This window comes from Dromiciops gliroides, chromosome 3 (assembly GCF_019393635.1).
Source record: "Dromiciops gliroides isolate mDroGli1 chromosome 3, mDroGli1.pri, whole genome shotgun sequence".
Lineage (NCBI taxonomy): Eukaryota > Metazoa > Chordata > Mammalia > Microbiotheria > Microbiotheriidae > Dromiciops > Dromiciops gliroides.
Window position 1 is genome coordinate 21,136,299 of NC_057863.1, and position 21,682 is coordinate 21,157,980.

Sequence of the window (21,682 nt, forward strand, 5' to 3'; positions counted from 1 at the left end):
TTGCTTGACTCTACATATTTGTAACAAGGGTTTTGTTTTTCTTTCATTCTTAATTGGGGACAGAAATTTTAATTTAAAGTAACAAAAATTTATATACATACCCCACCCCACCAGAAAAAAATTAGAGATAGCTGTTGTCATATAACATGAGTATCATGTTAGCTCCATTGTCAGCTCTTAATTTTTTAGTACTTTGGCTTTGTCCAGCTTTGAAGCTTTCCATTTTTGCTCTATTATTAGACACCAGTTATATCAAGCCCTATCTCCAGCCAGCCCCTGACCAATTGATTTTGCATCCTATGAGTGGAGTTACAAATAATTTTAGCACAATTAGAAGGCAACCTTGGGTCATATACCTTCACTGAATACAGACCTCAGCCAGTAAAGGAATCCATCTGCTCAGTGTATGCAGCGCTCATTACAGCAATTGGAGGTACCTGTTAGCCCCATCTGTTCAGGCTATCAATCTCTGGCAGAACTCAATGCTTGACAAGTTGTGTGATTCCATTATGAATTGCTGTACCCTGCTGGGGTTTTCCCCCAACCAGTTAGCTGCAAAATAGACCATATTAATTTAAAACCATCTTATCATGAGGAAAATGTGGAATATAAAGGACATTTAGCCCTTACTCTACTAAGCTCAGTCACATGACATCTCAAGCAGGTAAATGTCTTCATTCCCAATTGTCACTGAACATTGACATGCTAAAATTGTGCATTTTTAAAATTCCTGTCTTAAACAAAATCTTAGATTGCAAGAATATCATTGCATCCAATAGAAGATACTCCAGTTGAAGAGATTTCTGTTCTAAGCCAAGAGGATTTGGAAGCAATACAGAATCCTGATTCTCTGACGAATCAAATTGCTCTTCTAGAAGCCCAGTGTCATGAGATGAAACCAAACCTTGGCTCCATTGCAGAATATAGAAAGAAGGTAGGCATGGACTCAAGGTAGATTTTTTTTTAACCACATTTAGCTATTTAAGAATTGATTTGGGGGACCCCATCTTTGGCTAAAATTAAGATGACCACTGCCATATTCTCCCCCATCAGGCCCCTCCAGCCACCCGTGCCTCCCAACTTAGTCGCAGGCCTGGTTCCGGGGGGATGGGCCACCCCTCCCCCAGTGCAACTGCTCTCCCTAAAACTGGGGCGGACTATCCTCAGTGCACCCCAACTTCGTCACACAGCCGGGCTTGAGGACCATTGCTCTAGAGAGGAAAAAGCCTCGGGCACCCCTGTGTGGCTCCCTCCACCCCCAGCCATGCCACAGAAAACCAGGGCACACCTGGGTTCCCCCACCCAGCCAGGGGCATGCTTGGAAAGCCCAAGCACTGACTCACTCTACCAAGTGAGGGTGCACACAGAATCCCTGTGCCACAGCCGGCCTTGGGCACAGCCCCTAGAGGTGCCACCGAATTGGTTTGGGGTGTGTGGGTGGTCGGCCCAAGGTTTCTGAGATCAGAGAAGGGTTTTTTTTTTAAGAGGAGCCGGGGTAGTGAAGGAAAAGCTACAGAAAAAGGTGAACTAGGGAGAGGGGAACAGTAGACAAGAGGGGAGCGAGCTACCGAGTGATGGAGATGGAGGGAGGAGAGGAAGCGCAAGCGGTGGCGGCGGCAGCAGCAGCAGCAGCAGCCACATCCATAAGGCGAGGGACCTGCAGGAGGATAGGGAGTCTGGTGGGCGGAGTTTACAGGTTGTATATCCTGTTTTTCTTTGTCCTTATCCCTAAGTTTATTCTTACCAATAAACCCTGTTTTTTGCTTTTATTGAAAGGAGGCTTTTTAAATCTCATTCCTTGTTCCTCTGGGAGGAGCAGTTGGGGAGGGGGCAGGCCCCAACAGATTGGCCCACGTGGGGCTTAAAAAACCTGGGGGACCTTTTAAAACCTACCTTACAGATTGGTGAGGCAGCTAATGGCTTACAACTATAAAATGATTGCTTCGTATCATAGAAATGGTTGTTTGCCTCTTAGTTGCCACCTGTCTGGTGTTGTTGTTGGGGTTTTGTGCTCATTTCTTGGCTTTTGCGATTCTCCTTTGTCTTACAGGAAGAGCTATACCTGCAGCGGGTGGCAGAGCTGGACAAGATCACCACCGAAAGGGAGCGCTTTAGACAGGCCTACGAAGACTTGCGGAAGCAGAGGCTGAATGAGTTCATGGCAGGCTTTAACATCATCACCAACAAGCTGAAGGAGAATTATCAGATGCTGACTCTGGGAGGTGATGCCGAATTGGAGCTGGTTGACAGCTTGGACCCCTTCTCTGAGGGAATCATGTTTAGGTTTGTCGATTTCATTATTAATGACGCCGCTTGCTCTTGGGCCCAGACTGCTCAGGGCCCCAACTGACGCTGCCATCAGAGCATACCTGTTTACTCTCCCAACCCGCAAAGCTCAGGTTTCATTACTTTTCAAAGGATAGTAGGGGGAAATGTCATATGAATGTCAATAAACCATTTTGTAACAGATTTAAAGGAAGAAGATGGCAAGAGAGTAAATGCAGAGCTTTGGGCACGGAGGCAAGCCTGTCAGTGTGTCATGATTGCTCTTGTCAAGCCATTTTACTCTCCTTGTGTATTTAAATATCAGGATGTAGGGGCAGCTGGGTGGCACAGTGGATGGAGCGCCTGCCCTGGAGTCGGGAGGACCTGGGTTTGGATCAGGCCTCAGACACTTGACACTTGCTGGCTGTGTGACCCTGGGCAGGTCACTTGGCCCCAATTGCCAAACTAAAAAAAATAAATAAATAAAAAATAAATATCAGGATGTAAAGTCTAAAGAAGGGTGGCCTCAGCTTGGGGAGTAGATTAGCACTGAAGTGGTGGCCACTGGCTTGAATGTGGCTAATCCTTGAAAGGAGACGGGGATTCTGGGAGAACTGGGAGCTTAAGCAGGTACCTAGAAAAGCTATCTAGTCCAGCGAGGACAGTCTTCCACAATCAGGCACAGGCATGTGCAGTGGCATATAGGCAAGAGACAGGAGGCTGTGTGTACCACTAGCCAGCAAGACACTAAGGTGAGGAGGGAAAGGGAGCCAAGGGAGAATCATCTGGCTGGTTGTCAGCACTGGCAGGTCTGTGGGTGGGCATGGGCGAAAGCTGGACATCAGAAGGAAATTGGGGTGCTTTCTACCAGAATGGGAGCTCAGCATTCTCACCTGACTCACTTTTTATCACTGTTTCAGTGTCCGACCGCCCAAAAAAAGTTGGAAGAAGATCTTCAATCTTTCAGGAGGAGAGAAAACACTCAGTTCTCTGGCTCTGGTCTTTGCTCTCCATCATTATAAGCCCACACCCCTTTATTTCATGGATGAAATTGATGCAGCCCTTGATTTTAAGAATGTGTCCATTGTGGCATTTTACATATATGTAAGTAGATTTGTAGATGGTTGTCTTTCTCGCAGTCTCAATAAGTACTAATGAGCAGGATTTTATTTTCCATCATTCACTGGTGATTGTTATTGACTCAGATTGGTTTCCCCGTATGTCTCTTTTTTTTTTTTTTTTTTGCAGGGCAGTGAGGGTTAAGTGACTTGCCCAGGGTCACACAGCTAGTGTCAAGTGTCCGAGTTCTGAATCCAAGGCCAGTGCTTTATCCACTGCGCCATCCTAGCTGCCCCCTCCCCATATCTCCTTAAAGTCATAATCCAACAAAGTGGGTTTTGGGAATATAATCTGTGCTAATGGAGAGGAGCAAAGAGAGATACTTGGGTATTTATTACAACTAACTGCTATTAAAACATTTTAGGAAAATTTTAGCTTATATAAATATGTATATCAAATGTCATTGATATAAGTTGGAAACCTTGTAATCCCTTGTTTTCTTTTTCTTTAGGAACAAACGAAAAATGCCCAGTTTATAATCATTTCACTTCGAAATAACATGTTTGAGATTGCCGATAGGCTCATTGGAATTTACAAGACCCACAACATAACCAAAAGTGTTGCAATAAATCCCAAAGTCATCGCGTCTAAAGGACTTTGCTGAACCTTAGCCTGTTGTGACAGCCTGGTGAAACAGGAATCAGTGTGTGTGTGTGTGTGTGTGTGTGTGTGTGATTGAGCTATGGCTTTTATGCTCTTCCCATTTTGTAAATATATTTTCATAAACTGTTTTATAGATAAGACTTTCATTGTTTGCTTTTCTGTTGTGCTTCAGCCATGGCTATGGGAGCTCCCCTTTTTAGAAAGCCACAGCAAACGTGCCCTCTCTGGTCACCCAAACGAAACCAGCTGGAGTGGAATGGGGAAGGCCATGGTGGGTAAGGGGGGGGGGTGACACTTTGGGGGGAGGGGCCTGCTAGCTCATTTAGAAGTGTGCTGTACTCCCAGCAGCAGGCCTGAGCAGTAGTGAGCCTCCGGGCTGATGGAAGAATAGCCCCATTTAGGTCCCCACCCACCTTCCCAGCAGAGAGGAGTCTGCCCCACCCAGGGAGAGAATGAAAACAAGAAGGGGTTTCCCCAAGCTGCCAGGCTCACCTGAGCTCTTCAAGTCTCCAAGGCTGGTTCGCTCCCTCCCATCTTGTGGGTCAGAGAGAGCCCTCGATTTTACACATAAAGAAACTGAGGCCCAGGGAGGCGGCTGGTTTGTCCCAGGTACATTTCACCTTGCAAGTGTCCTTTTTTAACTCAGCTCCCTTTTTCTACACCCCAGTCATTCCATAAAGAACCTGTAATGGAGTTCTCTGCTGTTAGTGTTGTTGAGACAATGGGAACCTTCCCCGGGTGGCCTCTAAGGGCAGCCATCCCAGAAGCCATTGGTGAAGGGCTCGTTGACCCGCCTGCATTTTTGGAAGAGCGCCAAAAGAAATGGCAATGAGTTGGCTCAAGTAGCAGCAAAGATGCCAGGGTGGGCACAGTCAGGGCAGATGCTGGCCTAACACTTGAAGGTGTGTCCGTGCATCATCCTCGGATGCTGATACCAACCTTGTTCTAGCCTGCCTGAGGGATGAAGAAGCAGGCCAAGGACTGGCCAATGGTGCTTCTGGAGTTCGAGCCAAGCTCTCCTCCTAACTCTCAGAGCCTTTCCCATAGTGCCTCACAAATAAAAGCCCAGCAGAAGAAAAGCAGTGTTGCCAGGACTCAATAGTTGTGATGAAGTTTGTCTCGGTCAGACAGTTAATGGCTTTCAAGATGCCCATGCTGGATTGGGAAGGTTGGAGGGTTTGGGTCATGTGGAGCACCACCTTGATTTGTTCAGCTTGACCCCAGAGCAGCAGCAGCAGGAGGGGCGGCTTGGGCCTCAAGGCCAGGAGAACCTGTCTACCATGCCTGCTCCTGCTCCAAGCTGTTCTCTTGCCCTGTGTCTTGGATGGACAGTTTGCTGACCTGCCCTGCTAAAGGGGGCTTCCTCACCCCAGGGTGAGCTCGACGAGTGGTCGTCTTCACACCAAGGCAGGGGACCAGCGCTGTGCTGTCTTGTGGACTGTACTTTTGCTGCCATTCCTCTTCCTCTTGGGTTCTATACAGTCATCTTTTCCTTCTGGGCCAAGTGCTCATGGTCATTCACCAGCTTCCAAGACATTGCCTCTTCTTTTTCCTTTGTCATGAACTAGACCCCAGCTTCTTCAACTAAATGTGGGGTTTGTGGAAAACTTGGCAATACTAATGGGTTACATCCAGCTATTTTACAGACCCATATACCCGGGGTCGTGAGTGGACAAAGTCTAAGCACCCTGGGCCTAGACCAACAAACATTTACAAGTGCCAGAAAACAGATTCTATAGGAAACCATTTGTTGTGGTTTATTTTTTTTTTAAAGAAATCTAACATGTTTGTACCAATGTTACTGTGCCTGTCTTTCTGTCCTCTTCCAGATTTATATGGTTTTTAAGGTAGTGTTCATTTATAGAAGCATATTCCATCTATTTCAGCTTATAAAAATAAGGAAATTACTGTTTTGATTTAATAAATTCCGTTCTCTGAATTACCCAACATGCCAATGATTAAAAAGTCTTACCTATAATTTGAACTTAAAATGACTTCATGAATTATGGATTTCATCTCCTAAGATGTTTTTTTATGATGGTTTTAAGTGAAACATTCAAATTTAGAACTATAGATTTGTAGGGTTTCCTATATACTTGTTAATGACTATATCATCATTTCCTAAGGCATAAAGGGGCATTGTAATCTGCACTGATGGAGGGAATGGCGATAGAGATAAAGTAGTAAGTACTTTAAGAGGTTCCATTAATACATATGTTTGTGTACACATTCCAGTCCTCTTTGTGGCTTATGGGGATGACATAAATCTATATACTTTAGGGTGGGAATCACTGTGGCAGAAGTTAATTTATTGGGGAATTAAGGTGTCTTCCCCACAGCATCCTTCATATGTTAGATTAAGTTGTCCAGAAGCCAAGGAATACAGAGTTGAAAGTTACTAAAAGTTGGGGCAGCTAGGTGGCGCAGTGAATAGAGCACCAGCCCCGGAGTCAGGAGGAACTGAGTTCAAATGCGGCCTCAGACACTTAATTACTAGCTGTGTGACCCTGGGCAAGTCACTTAACCCCAATTGCCTCACCAAAAAAAAAAAAAAGTTACTAAAATTTAGTCTCATGATCAAAGGTTCATGCAAGTAACTATCTGGTCTATCAGGGTCTGAGGCTGGCTTTGAACCCAGGTCTTCCAGACTCCAGGCTCTGCACTACCCACTGTACCACCTAGCTCCCCACAAGGAACAGTAAGTCTAAAAAGGATCAATTAAGGGGTTTTGTGATTTGGGGAGGGGTGGGAAACTGCAATTTGGTACTATCAAGAAGCATTAAAAATGGCTTCTGGGGGCAGCTAGATGGCGCAGTGGATAGAGCACCAGCCCTGGAGTCAGAAGGACCTGAGTTCAAATCCAGCCTCAGACACTTAACACTGTGTGAACCTGGGCAAGTCACTTAACCCCAATTGCATCACTCAAAAAAAAAAAGTGGCTTGGGGGGGGGGGCAGCTAGGTGGCACAGTGAATAAAGCACTGGCCCTGGATTCAGGAGGACCTGAGTTCAAATCCAGCCTTAAATGTGTTACCATTCTACCAGCAGGATCATTGCTGAGCTCTGGGTGTAGACCAATCAATAAGTCTTAGAGCCAACTAATGAATGTTTTCATAAAACTATTACGAGACACATTTTTTCTTAAGACTACAATCATGGAAATTGGCAAATTAATGAAAAGGCATTTTGGGTGTGTTTGGCATGATGCTAAGAGATGGGAATATAAACACGAAGCATGTTAGTCCCCCACCTTCAAGGAGGTTACATTCTGACCATTAAGGAAAGACAAGGCAAGCAGGAGAGGTGGTCAGGGCTGTCAGAGGAAGAGACACAGTGGGGTCATTGAGATGAGCTTGGGAGCACACTGAGCCAAAGACAATTCTTTAAGACAATGCTTCTATAAAGCATTCTAGAACCAGAACCAGAACTGATGGCATTCACTGATGTCCAAACAATGAAAGAATTACTGTATAAAGCTAGAAAAAGATAATTCATCCAGAGGAACTAAGGGTCAAGAATGTCAAGGGAATCAATGGAAAAAACACTGAGGGAAAGGGGCCAAGAATTATCAGATTTCAAACTACTACATAGGAGTAATCATCAAAACCGTTTGGTACTGGGTAAGAAACAGAGTGGTTGATCAGTGGAACATTAGGTGCAGTATACAGAAGCAAATGAACAGTAACCTAGTGTTTGATAAACTTGAAGATCTGAGCTATTGGGGGGAAAACTCACTATTCAACAAAAAAAAATAGGAATCTGGCAGAAACTAAGAACTGACCAGCATCTCATACCATATACCAAGATAAGATCAAAAATGGGTACATGATTTAAACATAAAGGGTGATATAAGCAAATTAGTGGAGTGTGAAATAAAGTACCTATCAGATATAGAAACAGGGAAGAGTTCATGAACAAATGAGACTGAGAAGTTTACAGGAGGTAAAAGGGGTAATGAAACATGGCCACCCACATTTTGTGTATATAAACTGAGCATCAAAGTCTAGATTATTTCAGGGAGTCAACTCAGAATCCCAATAGAAGTTTAATTACCTAAAATTAAAAGTTTTTGCATAAACAAAACCAATTCAGCTATAATTAGAAGGCAGGAAATTGGGGGCATGGGGTGGGAGGACTAATCTTTGCCACAAGTCTCTCCAAAAAAGGTCCCTAGGCATCACTTTTCTCCTTTTGATTTCTAAGGTCTCTTAAACTCTACATCCTAGAGGAGCTGATGTCCTTGTGGTTTGTACTTTGTTCTTAAAGAGGACCATGACATTGGGATGATGCCATGACTTGTAGTGAATTGGATATAAGTGAGGGAGGACTGTGCAAAGTCACCAGCCTCTCTCTCTCCTCCAGAGCCATCTGGGTCCAGTGGCAAGATAAAGATCAGGACAACTGGGGATGGCCCAGATGTTTAAGGCAATTGGGGTTAAGTGACTTGCCCAGGATCACACACTAGTAGTGTCTGAGGTGAAATTTGAACTCATGTCCTCCCAACTTTGGGGGCAGTGCTCTATCCACTGCACCACCTAGCTGCCCCCTAGAAGCTGATAAGGCACCAAGGAATACAAAGGTGAATTTCACTCTCTTTTTCAGATTAAAATTTCAAGTGAAATCTCCTCAAAAGGGCAGATTTTTTACAGATTTTTGTAATGCCCTACCTACATGACACAGGGCTAAATTGAGATAATTTTTAATCAATACTATGCCAGCAAATATCAAACAATTGGTTCTTGGGGGAAAAAAGTTTCCATACATATATATATGTTTATTCCAAATGTTACTGATAAAGGATATACACATGTTTATAAATAATAATAAGCTATACAAAACTATTGTAAATTCCATAGAGCTGATCATTTTTCATAGAATATTTTTGTTGATTTTTTTTCGAACTCTTGTGTCTGTAGCTAACCTGTGGTCGCATCAACCATGATTTAACAAATGGAGTTGCGTCCCAATCTGCCAATTCTTTTCCCAGTAAATTTATTGTCATGAAATACGATATGTGATCTACTTTTAAGCTACTTCTCACTCTCATACAAATTATATTCATTAATCCAAAACCTATCTCTGCTTCAGTGCTACTGACAGCAACAGTGCTAATTATCTTCACTTTTTGTATGGTTGCAGGGATTGGAGCATTGTTAGATTTTACATTATTCTCTACAAAATCCCGAAAATCATTCAAATCAGTTTCATATTTTAAAAGCTCACTTAAATGATACAATTTTCTTTCACCAGCCATCCAGGGTGAAGTTAGCTCTTCATGAGGCCAAGTAGATGGTTTTAATAAATCAAAATAACTTAAAATGCTTACATTATCCTTTCCAACAAAAGATGCAAGTTCATATACTGAATTATATTTTCTATTAACATCTTCCTAGGAAGAGTATTAAATTTATTATCTTTATTAAATGAAATGTCTTTAAACTCATTTGACTTAATCATATCTTCAATTTGAGATTCATACTTTCCAGCACAAATTTTTAAGTTTTCCAAAGTTCTTATGGTGTGTCTGATTAATTTTTGAGCTTTTTGAATGTTAGTTATCTTGACTGCAATGCAGTTGAAATTAATGAAAATTCTTCAAGAATGTCAATCATTAAAGCAAGGTCTTGCAAGAAATTGATGTTAGCTAATCTCTGCCAAACCAGAATAAGAAGAATGAGAAAAATTTCTACATAAGGCAGGATACAAGCGCCACACAGCACTTGCAACTCATAGACTACACGCTGCCCATCTGGGTCCCAGGACTCAACCAATTTTATTAATTTCAAGTTCAAATACTTTAGCTATAGCTTCTAGCTCAGTTTGATTTTTATTAGATTGGTGATAAATAGAGTATGTTTTATCAAGAAATATTTTGAGGGCAGCTAGGTGACACAGTGGATAGAGCACCAGCCCTGGAGTCAGGAGGACCTGAGTTCAAATCCGGCCTCAGACACTTAACACTTACTAGCTGTGTGACCCTGGGCAAGTCAATTAACCCCAATTGCCTCACTAAAAAAAATTTTTTTAATGAAATTTTAAAAAAAAAGAAACATTTTAAATAATTAACTTGTTCTATTTCGGATATCAAATCATCAAGGGACAACTGCAATTGATGATTTAGACAGGGCCGAATGATGATCTTGGGAAAGTTTTCCAACAACTTCACAGCTATTGCAGAACTTCTTCCCAACACTATTAGCACCATCAAAACAAAATGCAATCAAAATAAAAACAACTCTGAGATACCACCTGACACCTATCAGATTGGCTAAAATGACAAAAAAGGAAAATAATAAATGTTGGAGAAGCTGTGGGAAAATTGGAACACTAATCCATTGTTGGTGGAGCTGTGAGCTGATCCAACCATTCTGGAGAGCAATTTGGAATTATGCCCAAAGGGCGATAAAGCTGTGCATGCCCTTTGACCCAGCAATACCACTTTTGGGTCTTTTTCCCAAAGAGATCATGGAAGGGGGAAAGGGACCCACATGTACAAAAATATTTATAGCTGCTCTTTACGTGGTGGCAAAGAATTGGAAGTTGAGGGGGTGCCCATCAATTGGGGAATGGCTGGACAAGTTGTGGTATATGAATACAATGGAATACTATTGTGCTGTAAGAAATGATGAGCAGGAGGAGTTCAGAGAAACCTGGAGGGTCTTGCGTGGGCTGATGATGAGTGAGATGAGCAGAACCAGAAGAACATTGTACACAGTATCATCAACATTGAGTGTTGACCTACTGTGATGGACTATATTCTTCTCACCAATGCAATGGCACAGAAGAGTTCCAGGGAACTCATGATGGAAGAGGATCTCCAAATCCAAGAAAAAAAAAAAAGAACTGTGGAGTATAGTTGCTAAATGAACCATATTATTTCTTTTGTTTTTGATGCTTTTATTTTTTTTCTATTTTGAGGTTTTCCATCATTGCTCTGATTTTTTTTTCTCTTATAACATGACTAATGCAGAAATAGGATTAATGTTATTATGTGTGTGTGTGTGTGTGTGTATATATATATATATATAACCTATATCAGATTACCTGCTGTCTAGGGGAGGGGGAAGGGAGGGGAGGGAGGGGGAGAAAAATCTGAAATTGTAAAGCTTGTATAAACAAAGGTTGAGAACTATCTTTATATGTAACGGAAAAAAAATTAAATACTTAAAAAAAAAAAATGCAATCAAGTTGGCTTTCAAATATTCATTATGAAAGCCACAATCATTTAAAGCAGACAGTAATGTACTGAAAATGCACTCTGCTGTCATTGACACTGTGGTAAAAAGTATGCCAGTTTTTGAAGGACCACCCTTTCGGGGAGGAGACCATGCATGGGCTACCCACGCCACCTCCCCGTCTGTTAGGCACTCCACTTCCGGGGTTCGGGCTTAAAAGGCAAGAGAACGGAAGTGAGGTCTTTGGTCCGCTCTCCTTGTCCGATGATTGCGCTGCACACACAGACGCTGACTGAAGTGCGACTCTCCCAGTTCGCTGTAACAGCACATGCTTGACGGCTCTCAGCTTCAGAGGTGGCCTTGGGTTTTTGGTGAGTTTTATTTGGAATATAGACTAAGCTTAGATTTAAGACTGTTTGTATTTCTACTTTACTTTCCTATCTCTTTAATCAACATCACCTTATAATTTCCAAACCATAAAAGCTCTAACTAGAGACCAGAGGCTTCTTCCACTTACTAGTCTGGGAGATAAATAAGGGAAAGGTTAAAGGGGAGTTTAATGCTCTTGTATCCAATTTTAAATCTCACAACACCAGTTCTTTTAAAGCAACAAAAAACATTCCAGGTGATGGAGCTGACTGAACTACACATTGGAGATAAATCATAAGGGTACTTTTCTTTGAAACTGCAGACGTCTCATCAATTAGGATACAGATTTTGGTATTCTCTCCTATAATATGCTTAAATATCTTCATCTTAATTTCTTTTGCGATGTGTTCTGCTATTCTTGTTGCACTGTATCTTGTATGTAAACAACTGCCTATATCGACTCCTTTTTCCTCTTGTAATTCTATCACTCCCTCAATGTCAGATAAAGGCCTATCGCATTTTACTAATCTGTAAACAGTATTGAAAACTTTTACAGTAGGATTGATGTTTTTTGTTATTTGGTTTAGGAAAAAAATTGGAAACTAAGTCACCAGAAGTAAATTCTTTTAACAAATCTTGAATTTTATTATGGGCTTCAGAAACATCATGTCCTCATTTTTTTTTTTCACAAGGAAGCTTGTCTAGTAATTTTATTACTTCCATTTGGGGTTACAAATAAGCAATCCATTCTTTGGAGACATGGACATTCTTTGCTGTGCTCGTTCCTAAATGCTGAACTGTCAAACAATCCTTACATCCCAGTTTACCTTCCCTTATCTCAAGCCACTTGCACTGTTCTGTGAACAGCGATGCGTGCTTTTTGTTCCAACAATCTGGAAGCACAAGATTATTCGTTTCTTCCTTGGATGAACATGACAGCTCTTCTACAGTGAGAGGCTGCTCAACGGACTCAAAGTTGGGTTCCTTTTGGTTTCCAAGCTCCACACTGATTTTCACTCATCTCATTTTCTCTGGCTGTTTTCACCTTCACCTTTAAAAAACCAAAGAGATCACTCTGTTGTTTTGGCATTTTAGGGTCAGAATCTGAAAATTAATATTATGCTCCATTAGTAAAATTCATACACCACTTGCAGGTAAAAACTGATTTTAATGATTTCTTTATATGATATCAGAAATGACGTATTTTAAGTTAAAACATTTACCTTCTTTTTCAGGTTACAAATGTAACTTCAGTGTAACTTGCTATTTCTTGCCAGACCTACTGTTGGTGCTTATGATTTTACTAACAACAACAAAGAGCTTCACAAAAATCAGACCATGAAGAGATGCTGGATCTCTGCCTGATTCAGCAATTGAGTTGCTCATGTCATCAATGAATGAGTATAGATCTAACATGAAGGTTGGGTCATGTTTTCATTTACATTTACATGGAAGATGAAAAAGAAACAATGAAAGTGTATTTGAATACTCACTTGTTCATCAGTGACATGAGCAACTCTCTGAATCGGTCTGTGAATCCCAGAAAAAGATTTCCAAATTTTTTCTGGCTACAACATAACCGCTAGAAACACGAAGCACATTTAAGTTTAATCTGCATGATTCCTGTCATCTCACTTTCCAGAAAATCCACAAAATGATCAATCCAGCTCTGATTTATAATGTCAATTTCCATCATGTAAATAGAATCATCTTGGTCTATTTGAAGGACCCAATGTAACATCACTCTGGAAAGAATTAGGAAGACGTGAAATATACCACATCATCAAAGTATTTCCACCATACAGATATGAGACATGTATGTAACCTCATGAGCATAAATAAGAATGAAACAGTAAAATAATTAGGAAGTAATGAGTTATGAGCCTTTATTACCTTTGTTTTTAATACAATTTATTGAATTGTAAGTTTACATATCATTTAATTTCAAGGAACAGCTGTGTTTAACAACTAGCTCACAAAATTCCAGGGAATTTAATAATAGGCTCTCAGCAGCCAGCACAAGCCGATTCAAGCAACCACTGATTGTAATGGACATAAAAAGGTTTAGCAAGAATATTTCACTAAGGGACAGCTAGGTGTCACAGTGGGTAAAGCATGGGCCCCGGATTCAGGAGGACCTGAGTTCAAATTTGACCTCAGACACTTAACACTCACTAGCTATGTGACCCTGGGCAAGTCACTTAACCCTCATTGCCCTAAAAAAAAAAAAAAGAACAGTTAAAATTCTCAGTTTGGGGTCTGATTGTACTGTTGAAGCTTTTAAAGTTTTTTTTTCCTATTTTTTAGAGGAAATAAGGTCCTCCTGAATCCAAGGCTGGTGCTTTATCCACTGCACCACCTAGCTGCCCCCTGTTCTGCTTTTTAATGGACAAAGCAAAATACCCAGCAGCCTTCCTCTGGGCATCAGACTGACCCAGACCAGGAACAGAAGCCCTTCCCCCTCACACAGGGCACACTCTCTGCCCTCCAGGCCACACACTTGACATTCTCAGGTGGTTCCCAGAACTCACCTCCTTTGTACAGTCTCGACCTAGAACCTCTTCTTCACCCAGGCTGGAGCCTTCCTGTGCCCGTGTGCCTCCTCTCCCCTCTCAGCTCTTCATAGTCTTAACAGAAAAGGAAAACCAAGGATCTTCAGCCTTCGAGAACCAGCCCTTAGTGGAGAGACCAGGCAGTCCCACGTCCTCAAGGGCAGAGATCCCCAAGAAGCCAGCACCGAGAGCAGGAAGGGGGGGCCAGGGAGCTCAGGACCTGCCCACTCCCATCTTCCTTTACCAAGCGCCCACCAGGTGCCAGGCACTGTGCTAGGGGCTGGGGAACAGGTGGTATTTCTGGAGCAGGCTCTGGATTCAAAGCCCAGTCTGTGGTTCTCCACAATACTGACTCCTCCCCCAACAATCCTTGACCCTATGGGTGCAAAGCTCGGGCTAAAGAGTCCGGAATCCCACGAACCCGCAACTCCCGGGGTCAAGGACCACGGTCTAGAGGCGCCCCCCCCCCCAGCCCTCCCGTCTGCAGGGCTGGCCAATGTTTAACAGAGTTGGCTAGAGCGGGGGGTGGGGCTGCGGGGCTGGGGAGGGGGAGACCAGGTAGAGGAGCATCTGCAAGGGGAAGAGAGGAATGTGAGCAGGGGGAGGAGAAGAGGAAAAGGGCGGGGGGCATGGCAGGCAATAAAGGAAACAGAGGCATGGGGGGAAATAAAGTCACGGGCAAATGCACTGCGGGGGGCTGCAGGAGTTCCTTTGCCCCCTTCCTCCCCCCGCGCAGGGCGTGCCCCGTACCCCCCACCGCGCCGCCCGGTCCCGGCCCCAGCACACAGACTCACGTTGGGAGGGCGCATCCCGTCCCTAGAGCCCCAGCCTAGAGCCTCCGGAGCTACACTGCGCAGGCGCCGCATCTTTCTACTGCCCGGCAACCGCCCATCCGGAGGCGAGGGGCGGGGCGAGGGAAGAGGAGCCGGGCCGAGGCGCCAAGAATTCTGAGCGGAATCACGACACTGCGCCGGCGCCAAGGTGCTGGTGGAGGTGGCGGCGGGTGCGCCTGCGCGAGGAGGGCCCGCTTTCCCCGCGCCCGGCCAACCTCCTCTAGCGCCGCGCCTCATTTAGATGAGCTGGGGCTGGCGCGGTGGCGCCTCCTGTAGCCGGAATGGGGCAGAGCAGGGCGGGAACAGCATCTGTAGCTAATCATCAATGATCTTTAAATGGGGCTTGCTGCGCCTAGCCCAGCGGCTCTCACCTGGCGGGTGCCGGGACCCTTCTCAGAGGATAAAGTATTCTTGTATCATAGTATCATAGCAGGACCCAGAGGAGCCCGACTCCATGGCCACAGTCGGGCCCTGCAACAAACTTTGGTCAATTTCCTTCTGCCGGCCCTGAGCCACGTGCTGGAGCCGCCGAGAAAGGCGCCTCGCAGCCTGTGATCCGGGAGCCCTGGGTCTGAGTCAGGCAGGAGAGACCACGCGCAAACAGCCAGACGATGCATCGTGGTCCCTTAATAAACGCTTGTTTCTGTTTTTTCTTTCAACGGTGAGAAGGGGAAGGAGAGAAACTATGACTTTGTTTTTTGTAGGTATCAGGGAAACTGGGAATGGAAAGGAAGAGATTAGAGATTAAAGACAGTGAATAAAAGGGCAAACACCTAGAGAGGACAGTTAAAACCTGGATCAAGGGCACAAGTAGAGAAGTTTTTGGCAAAATGAACAACCACTTTTCACTCAGAGACAGAAGCAAGGACTGGGAAGATGATAATTATAAAGTGCTTAGCACAGTGCCTAGCACATAGTAGGTGATATATAAATATTAGCTATTAGCTATTATTATTAGAAAGATATCTTTTGGGGGGCAGCTAGATGGCGCAGTGGATAAAGCACTGGCCCTAGATTCAGGAGAACCTGAGTTCAAATTGGGCCTCAGACACTTGACATTTACTAGCTGTGTGACCCTGGGCAAGTCATTTAACCCTCATTGCCCCGCAAAGAAAGATATCTTTTTTTCCTAAAATAATTGTTGTTGGTGTTAGGGTCAACAATCCTTAGACATTAGTTGGAAACAGTTCAACATTTTTTGGTTCCTAATGGGAGTTATAAACTTTATTCACATTAGCCAATCCTCAATTCCCTTTCATAAAGACTATTAGATCCAGATATGCCATAGAGAACAATTATTTCCAGATGGGGACAAGGCTTGTTGCCAACACCTGAATGACACCCTCCATGTGACTTCTGATTGAGAGACCCCTGAGCCCTGTGACATGGTATGCATATGGGAGAAAGAACTGAAAGTCCAGGGCCATAGGCATGTGGTGAAGAGGGGGCACCCTAACATGTCTGTTGATTCCCAATACCTATCTCCCTAGAGATTGCTCAGAGTGAACTACAAAGGGGAGCTCATTCTCTCCCTGGCTGAGCTGAGCTTTCATCTTATTTCCAGACTACAAAGTGTGTATTCTATCACCTAAACCAACCTATATGTTATTCTTGATTACTGTCTTGCTTGCTTTGATAAATATGTCCTTGATTATCTTTTCTGTAATGAGTATATGACAGGAGGTGAAACCAAGATGGCTTAGATTAAACTCACAGTTACCTTCCAAGTCTGGGGCTGGACTACTTTCCTTCCCCCTACGGTGATCAGAGAATGTAGCTTTTCTCCTTAACTCCAAAAAAGAATCATACCCCCAGACTGCAAGCACTTAAGGTCTAATAGATAAATATAATTCCAAGCTCAATACTCTTCTGGAAGGTAGAAGAGTGTAGGGAGGGGGAAGGGGTTGTGGGGGAGGAGGACATTCAGCCCTGGCCAGCATAGTTTCCACTAGCTCCCCAACTACACTACACTACACTGCTAAAACTATCCTCCTACTACCTACAAAAGTGGAATTCCAGTCCCCCCTTAAATGGTGTGAGGCATTGTAGATCCATGTCTAAATGCCTGCTACACTTGAGGGCTGCCTAGGCAGTCTTAGTCACTCAATAACTGAGACACAAAAATCTCTAATAAAACTTGTCTAAACAAGCACTTAAGGCCAAAGAATTGGCAAATGCACAAAAGCTGACTCTGAATTTCACTATGTTGTAGAGAATTGTCACGAGTGCAAATGATCACTGCAATATGTATGCCAGAGCTGCCCAGCCAGAAAACATCTAACCTCCCTCACCACTAAAGAGAAATGGGAGATAAGGGCAAGAGTGGCTTAGAACAAGCGCATTTATTAAATGCTACAAAGTAGGATGAAAAGAGTTTATAAGAATCATGGTCACAAAATAGCAAACAGCAAGTGATAGAGAAACAAGTCTGAAAGAGCTTGATGTGAGACCAGAGCTCTGTTTTATCACCAAGAGTAACTGTAGATAAAAATGAAAAGAGGACAACAAATCAACAGGAAATGGAACAGGTCTGCCAGAAGTTCTATGGTGATATCTGCTCATAATTTATTGGTTGCTTGAAAACTCTTACTGAAGTATAACTTCAGGAATTCCAGGAAGATGGGGTATCTTTTCTTCAATATCTTCTTTAAGTCTAGGAATAGAAATATCCCCAGAGTGAGTAGGAAGACATTTTAAAATCCTCAAAATAACTAATCAAAAATAATGAGCTCAGGAGCAGCTAGGTGGTGCAGTGGATAGAGCACTGGCCCTGGATTTGGAAGACCTAACTTCAAATCCAGCCTCAGACACTTAACACTTACTAGCTGTGTGACCCTAGGCAAGTCACTTAACCCCAATTGCCTCACTAAAAATAAATAAATAAATAATGAGCTCTAACAAAATGAAAAAAAAAATAGTAGGGAATAATAGAAACAGAAAAAAATCAGAAGAAATACCTTCCTGAAACATTTTGGACTCCTTCTTTTTGGATAAGAACATAATTACACCAATATCCCCCCAAAAAGCCAAAAACTCCTTAAGATATCATAAAAAGGACAATATACATACTGAAGAAATAAAATGAAGATTTGGGACTTACTAAAAAATAATAGTAACAGAAGCTAAAGAGGGAATCTTGGGACAAAATGATGAAATTCAGGAGTTTAGAAATGAGTAGTGTAAATATAGCAACAACTACAGACAACAAGAAAAGTAGAATTACAGTAATGTTCAAATTACCTACATAATAAAAGCTACAACTTTTTATGTCTTTAAAAAAAAGCCTTTCCTATCCAATAGTTCCTCATTTGGTGTCAGTTATTTATTGTACATGATTTGGTATTAAGTTCACCAAATTTTGACACTTATTCTTTAATCCTTCATCATGAAACCCTAATTTTAATACATTGGACAGCTAAGCATACTTTCAGAAAACAGTCCATATTCTCAACTCTATACTTGATGATAAGCTTGTTGTTATTCAGCCCTATCTGATTCTTCACGAACCCATTTGGGGTTTTCTTGGCAAAGATACTGGAGTAGGTTTGCCATTTCCTTCTCCAGATCATTTTACAGATGAGGAAACTGAGGCAAACAATTAAATGACTTGCCCAGGGTCACAGATGTCTAAAGTACCAGGCCTGGATTCAGGAGGACCTGAGTTCAAATCTGACCTCAGACACTTGACACTTGCTATGTGACCCTGGGCAAGTCACTTAACTCTCATTGCCACACACAAAAAAAATGAAATGAAATGAAATAAAATGTGAGAAAGAAGGAAAGGAAGGAAGGAAGGAAGGAAAAAGAGAGAGAGAGAAGGAAAGGGAGATACAGAGATAGAGAGACAAAGAGTAATTCAGCAAAGCCAACCAGTACATAGTGGTTAGCATACTAAACAAGGCCATGAAGACCTGTGTTCAAGTCCCACCGCAAACACTTATTAGTTGTGTGACTCTGGACAAATCATTTAACCTTTCTGAAACTTTCTTTCTCCATCTCCAAGGGGAGATAATATCACCTACATCAGAAGTTTATTGCAATGTTGAAAAAGACAATCCACATAAAGCCCTCTGAAAGCCCTCAAGTGCTATAAAAATGTTAGCTCTTATTATAATTCTGAGTGAGTGTATTTTTATTCTGGGGGTATTTCTATTCCTAGATTTAAAAACTCTTTTCATCCTACTCTGTATTATTTTAGAAATGACCTTGTTTCAATGGGACCTTGGCTCCCATTTCACTTTATGTATTCCTAAGAACCCACGAGCCAGGATGCCCTTCACACTGGTCTGAGGAATGATGCTCTGAGTATCCACTATAAACCCAGTGTGTATTAGAAGCAATGCAAAGTTCCAACAGAACTCAAAGAGGTGACATCTCAAAAAGATCCAATGATTCCTGGAAGGCAAAAAAGGATAAACACAAATCTACACAAACCTAAGGAATGAGAATTAAAGAGCATCGAAACATGCCCCAAATCAGCAATAGCTGCATGTCGACAGCATTTCGGGACAAACGTTTGGAGATGAAAGGCAATGACTGGAGGGACAATTACAATTACAAATGAGAAAACCTTGGCACCTTGGAGTCTCTTGATGAACCTGAAAGTGACCATGAAGCCTGAGCAAGGTCTTTCATGCTGACAGGTCAGACTCTGAGCAATCTCTCATGGAGTGATCACTCCACCAGGAGCTGTGGTGTCAACTATGCCAACACCACAACATCAAACTCATGATTCACCCAGTGCCACAGTTTCTAAGGACTGCCCTGATGGGCAGACCCAAATTTCTCTTTCTTCTTGAATTGGGTCATTTAATTAGCTTGATTTTCTGAATTAAGCAGGAGAATATACACAGTGACTCTAGCAACATAATTAAAAGCTAGAATAGGACAAGATCATGTCGCAGAAAACAACATTGAGGATATGACTGAGAGTAATGGAAGACTTAGTCATGAGACATCTGGATCATGAGAAATGGAGGCCACTACCTAGCAGTCATCAACGGTGATGAGAAATGGGGGGGGGGGGGGAGAGAGAGAGAGAGAGAGAGAGAGAGAGGAGAGTTGTAGAAATCCCCAGAGAATATTTTATTTTTTTAAATAGCTTTATTTAGAATTTTTTCCCAAATTACATGTAAAAACAAATTTTAACATCAATTGTTAAAACTTTGTGTTCAAATTCTCTTCCTCCCTCCCTCCCCGCCCCCCTTAAGAACTCAAGCAACTCGATATAAGTTATGCATATGTAGTTATGTAAAACATCTTCACATTAGTCAGGTTGTGAAAGAAAACAGACAAAAAAAACTTTTAAAAAATGAATTTACAGGGCAGCTAGGTGGCACAGTGGATAGAGCACTGGCCCTGGATTCAGAAGACCTGACTTCAAATCTGGCCTCAGACACTTTACACTTACTAGCTGTTTGACCATGGCAAGTCACTTAACCCCTCATTGCCCCGCCAAAATTACTCCCAACTGGGTGGAGTAATCTATTTAATCTGGGCAGTAAATGAGCCTAACACTCATCAGAATTGGCTCAAAGACCTCAATCTCATTAGAACTGGCTCAAATAGGGAATAATGAAAAAAAAGAAAAAAAAAGAGGGAATACTGTACACACTCAATTGGGTGGAGTAATCTCTCTAACCCTGCAGGAAAATAGGAGGGGAAGGGGATAAAGAGAGAGGGGCAAAAGAAGGAAGGACAGAGTGGGGGAGGGGACAGACAGAAGCAAATCCCTTTCGAAGAGGGATAGAATGAAAGAAGATGGATAATAGAATAAATATCATGGGGAAGGAAATAGGATGGAAGGGAAACAGTTAACAATAGTAATAATGAAAAAGAGAAAAGGGGGAAAAATTGTACAAAAAATAATTATAGCAACTCTTGGTGGAGGCTAAGAATTGAGAATCAAGGGAATGTCCATCAATTGAGGAATGATGGAAAAAGCTGTGTTATATGATTGTAGTGGAATGGTCTTGTGCTACAGAAAATGACAAACAGGATGATCCCAGAAAAACCTAGAAAGACTAATGAACATCGATGTATAGTGAAGTGAGCAGAGATGGGAGGACATTGTACATACTGACAGCAGTATTGTTCAATGAGCAATTGTGAATGACTTAACTACTCTCAGAAATGCAATGATCCAAGACAATCCCAAGGAACTAATGAGGAAGCTTACTATGCACCCCCATAGAAAGAACTGATAAAAAGAACACTTGTGGATTGAACATATATAACCTGGTTTCGATCTTGTGGAGGGGGGAGGAAAGGGAGGGAAGGAGGGAGAAAAATTTGGAACTCTAAATCTTATGAAAATGAATGTTGAAAACTACCCTTACATGTAACTGGAAAAAATAAAATAAATATTTGTTGCTTAAAAAAAATTAAAAAAATAAAAAATAAAAAATGTGGATTGGGCAGCTCTGTAGCACAGTAGATAGAGCACCGGCCCTGGATTCAGGAGGACCTGAGTTCAAATCCGACCTCAGACACTTGACATTTACTAGCTGTGTGACCCTGGGCAAGTCACTTAACCCCCACTGCCCAGCAAAATAAATAAATATATTTAAATGTGGAACCTGAAACATCAGGGAAGTTGGTAGACAACAGAAGCCTTGGTAGTATTAAGTGTCAAAAGCAGGTAAAGACTTGAAGAACTTTCCTCAAGCTCCTAGAAAAGCAAACTCTAGTGAGGGTTGTTTCAGACTTAAGCACAGTCCCATTATACAGATGAAGAAACTGAGGCTTAGAGAAATGGCCACACAGTC

The 21,682-nt window shown here is 42.4% G+C and overlaps 2 protein-coding genes across 5 annotated transcripts in view; one reads left to right on the forward strand and one right to left on the reverse strand.

The window, feature by feature from the left end:
- Window positions 1-5,962, forward strand: part of SMC4 (structural maintenance of chromosomes 4) — a 41,441-nt gene extending 35,479 nt beyond the window's left edge. The window contains exons 21-26 of the mRNA XM_043998049.1: window positions 752-934; window positions 2,051-2,283; window positions 3,186-3,369; window positions 3,836-4,012; window positions 4,160-4,258; window positions 4,655-5,962. Coding sequence (XP_043853984.1) covers window positions 752-934; window positions 2,051-2,283; window positions 3,186-3,369; window positions 3,836-3,988 — 753 coding nt within the window. The 3' untranslated portion in view covers window positions 3,989-4,012; window positions 4,160-4,258; window positions 4,655-5,962. The remainder of the gene's footprint in view (window positions 1-751; window positions 935-2,050; window positions 2,284-3,185; window positions 3,370-3,835; window positions 4,013-4,159; window positions 4,259-4,654) is intronic.
- Window positions 5,963-12,147: 6,185 nt separating this feature from the next.
- The window catches only part of TRIM59 (tripartite motif containing 59), a 29,446-nt gene continuing 19,911 nt past the window's right edge, over window positions 12,148-21,682 (reverse strand). Inside the window, exons 1-3 of one of the 4 annotated variants that reach the window (XR_006355756.1) lie at window positions 14,877-15,030; window positions 14,062-14,157; window positions 12,148-12,634 (exon numbers count right to left, since the gene is read on the reverse strand). The gene's annotated coding sequence lies outside the window, so the exon portion shown is untranslated. Of the gene's footprint in view, window positions 12,635-14,061; window positions 14,158-14,876; window positions 15,031-21,682 lie in introns of those variants that run through there. The other 3 variants (XR_006355755.1, XR_006355757.1, XR_006355758.1) reach the window with 3 other exon arrangements.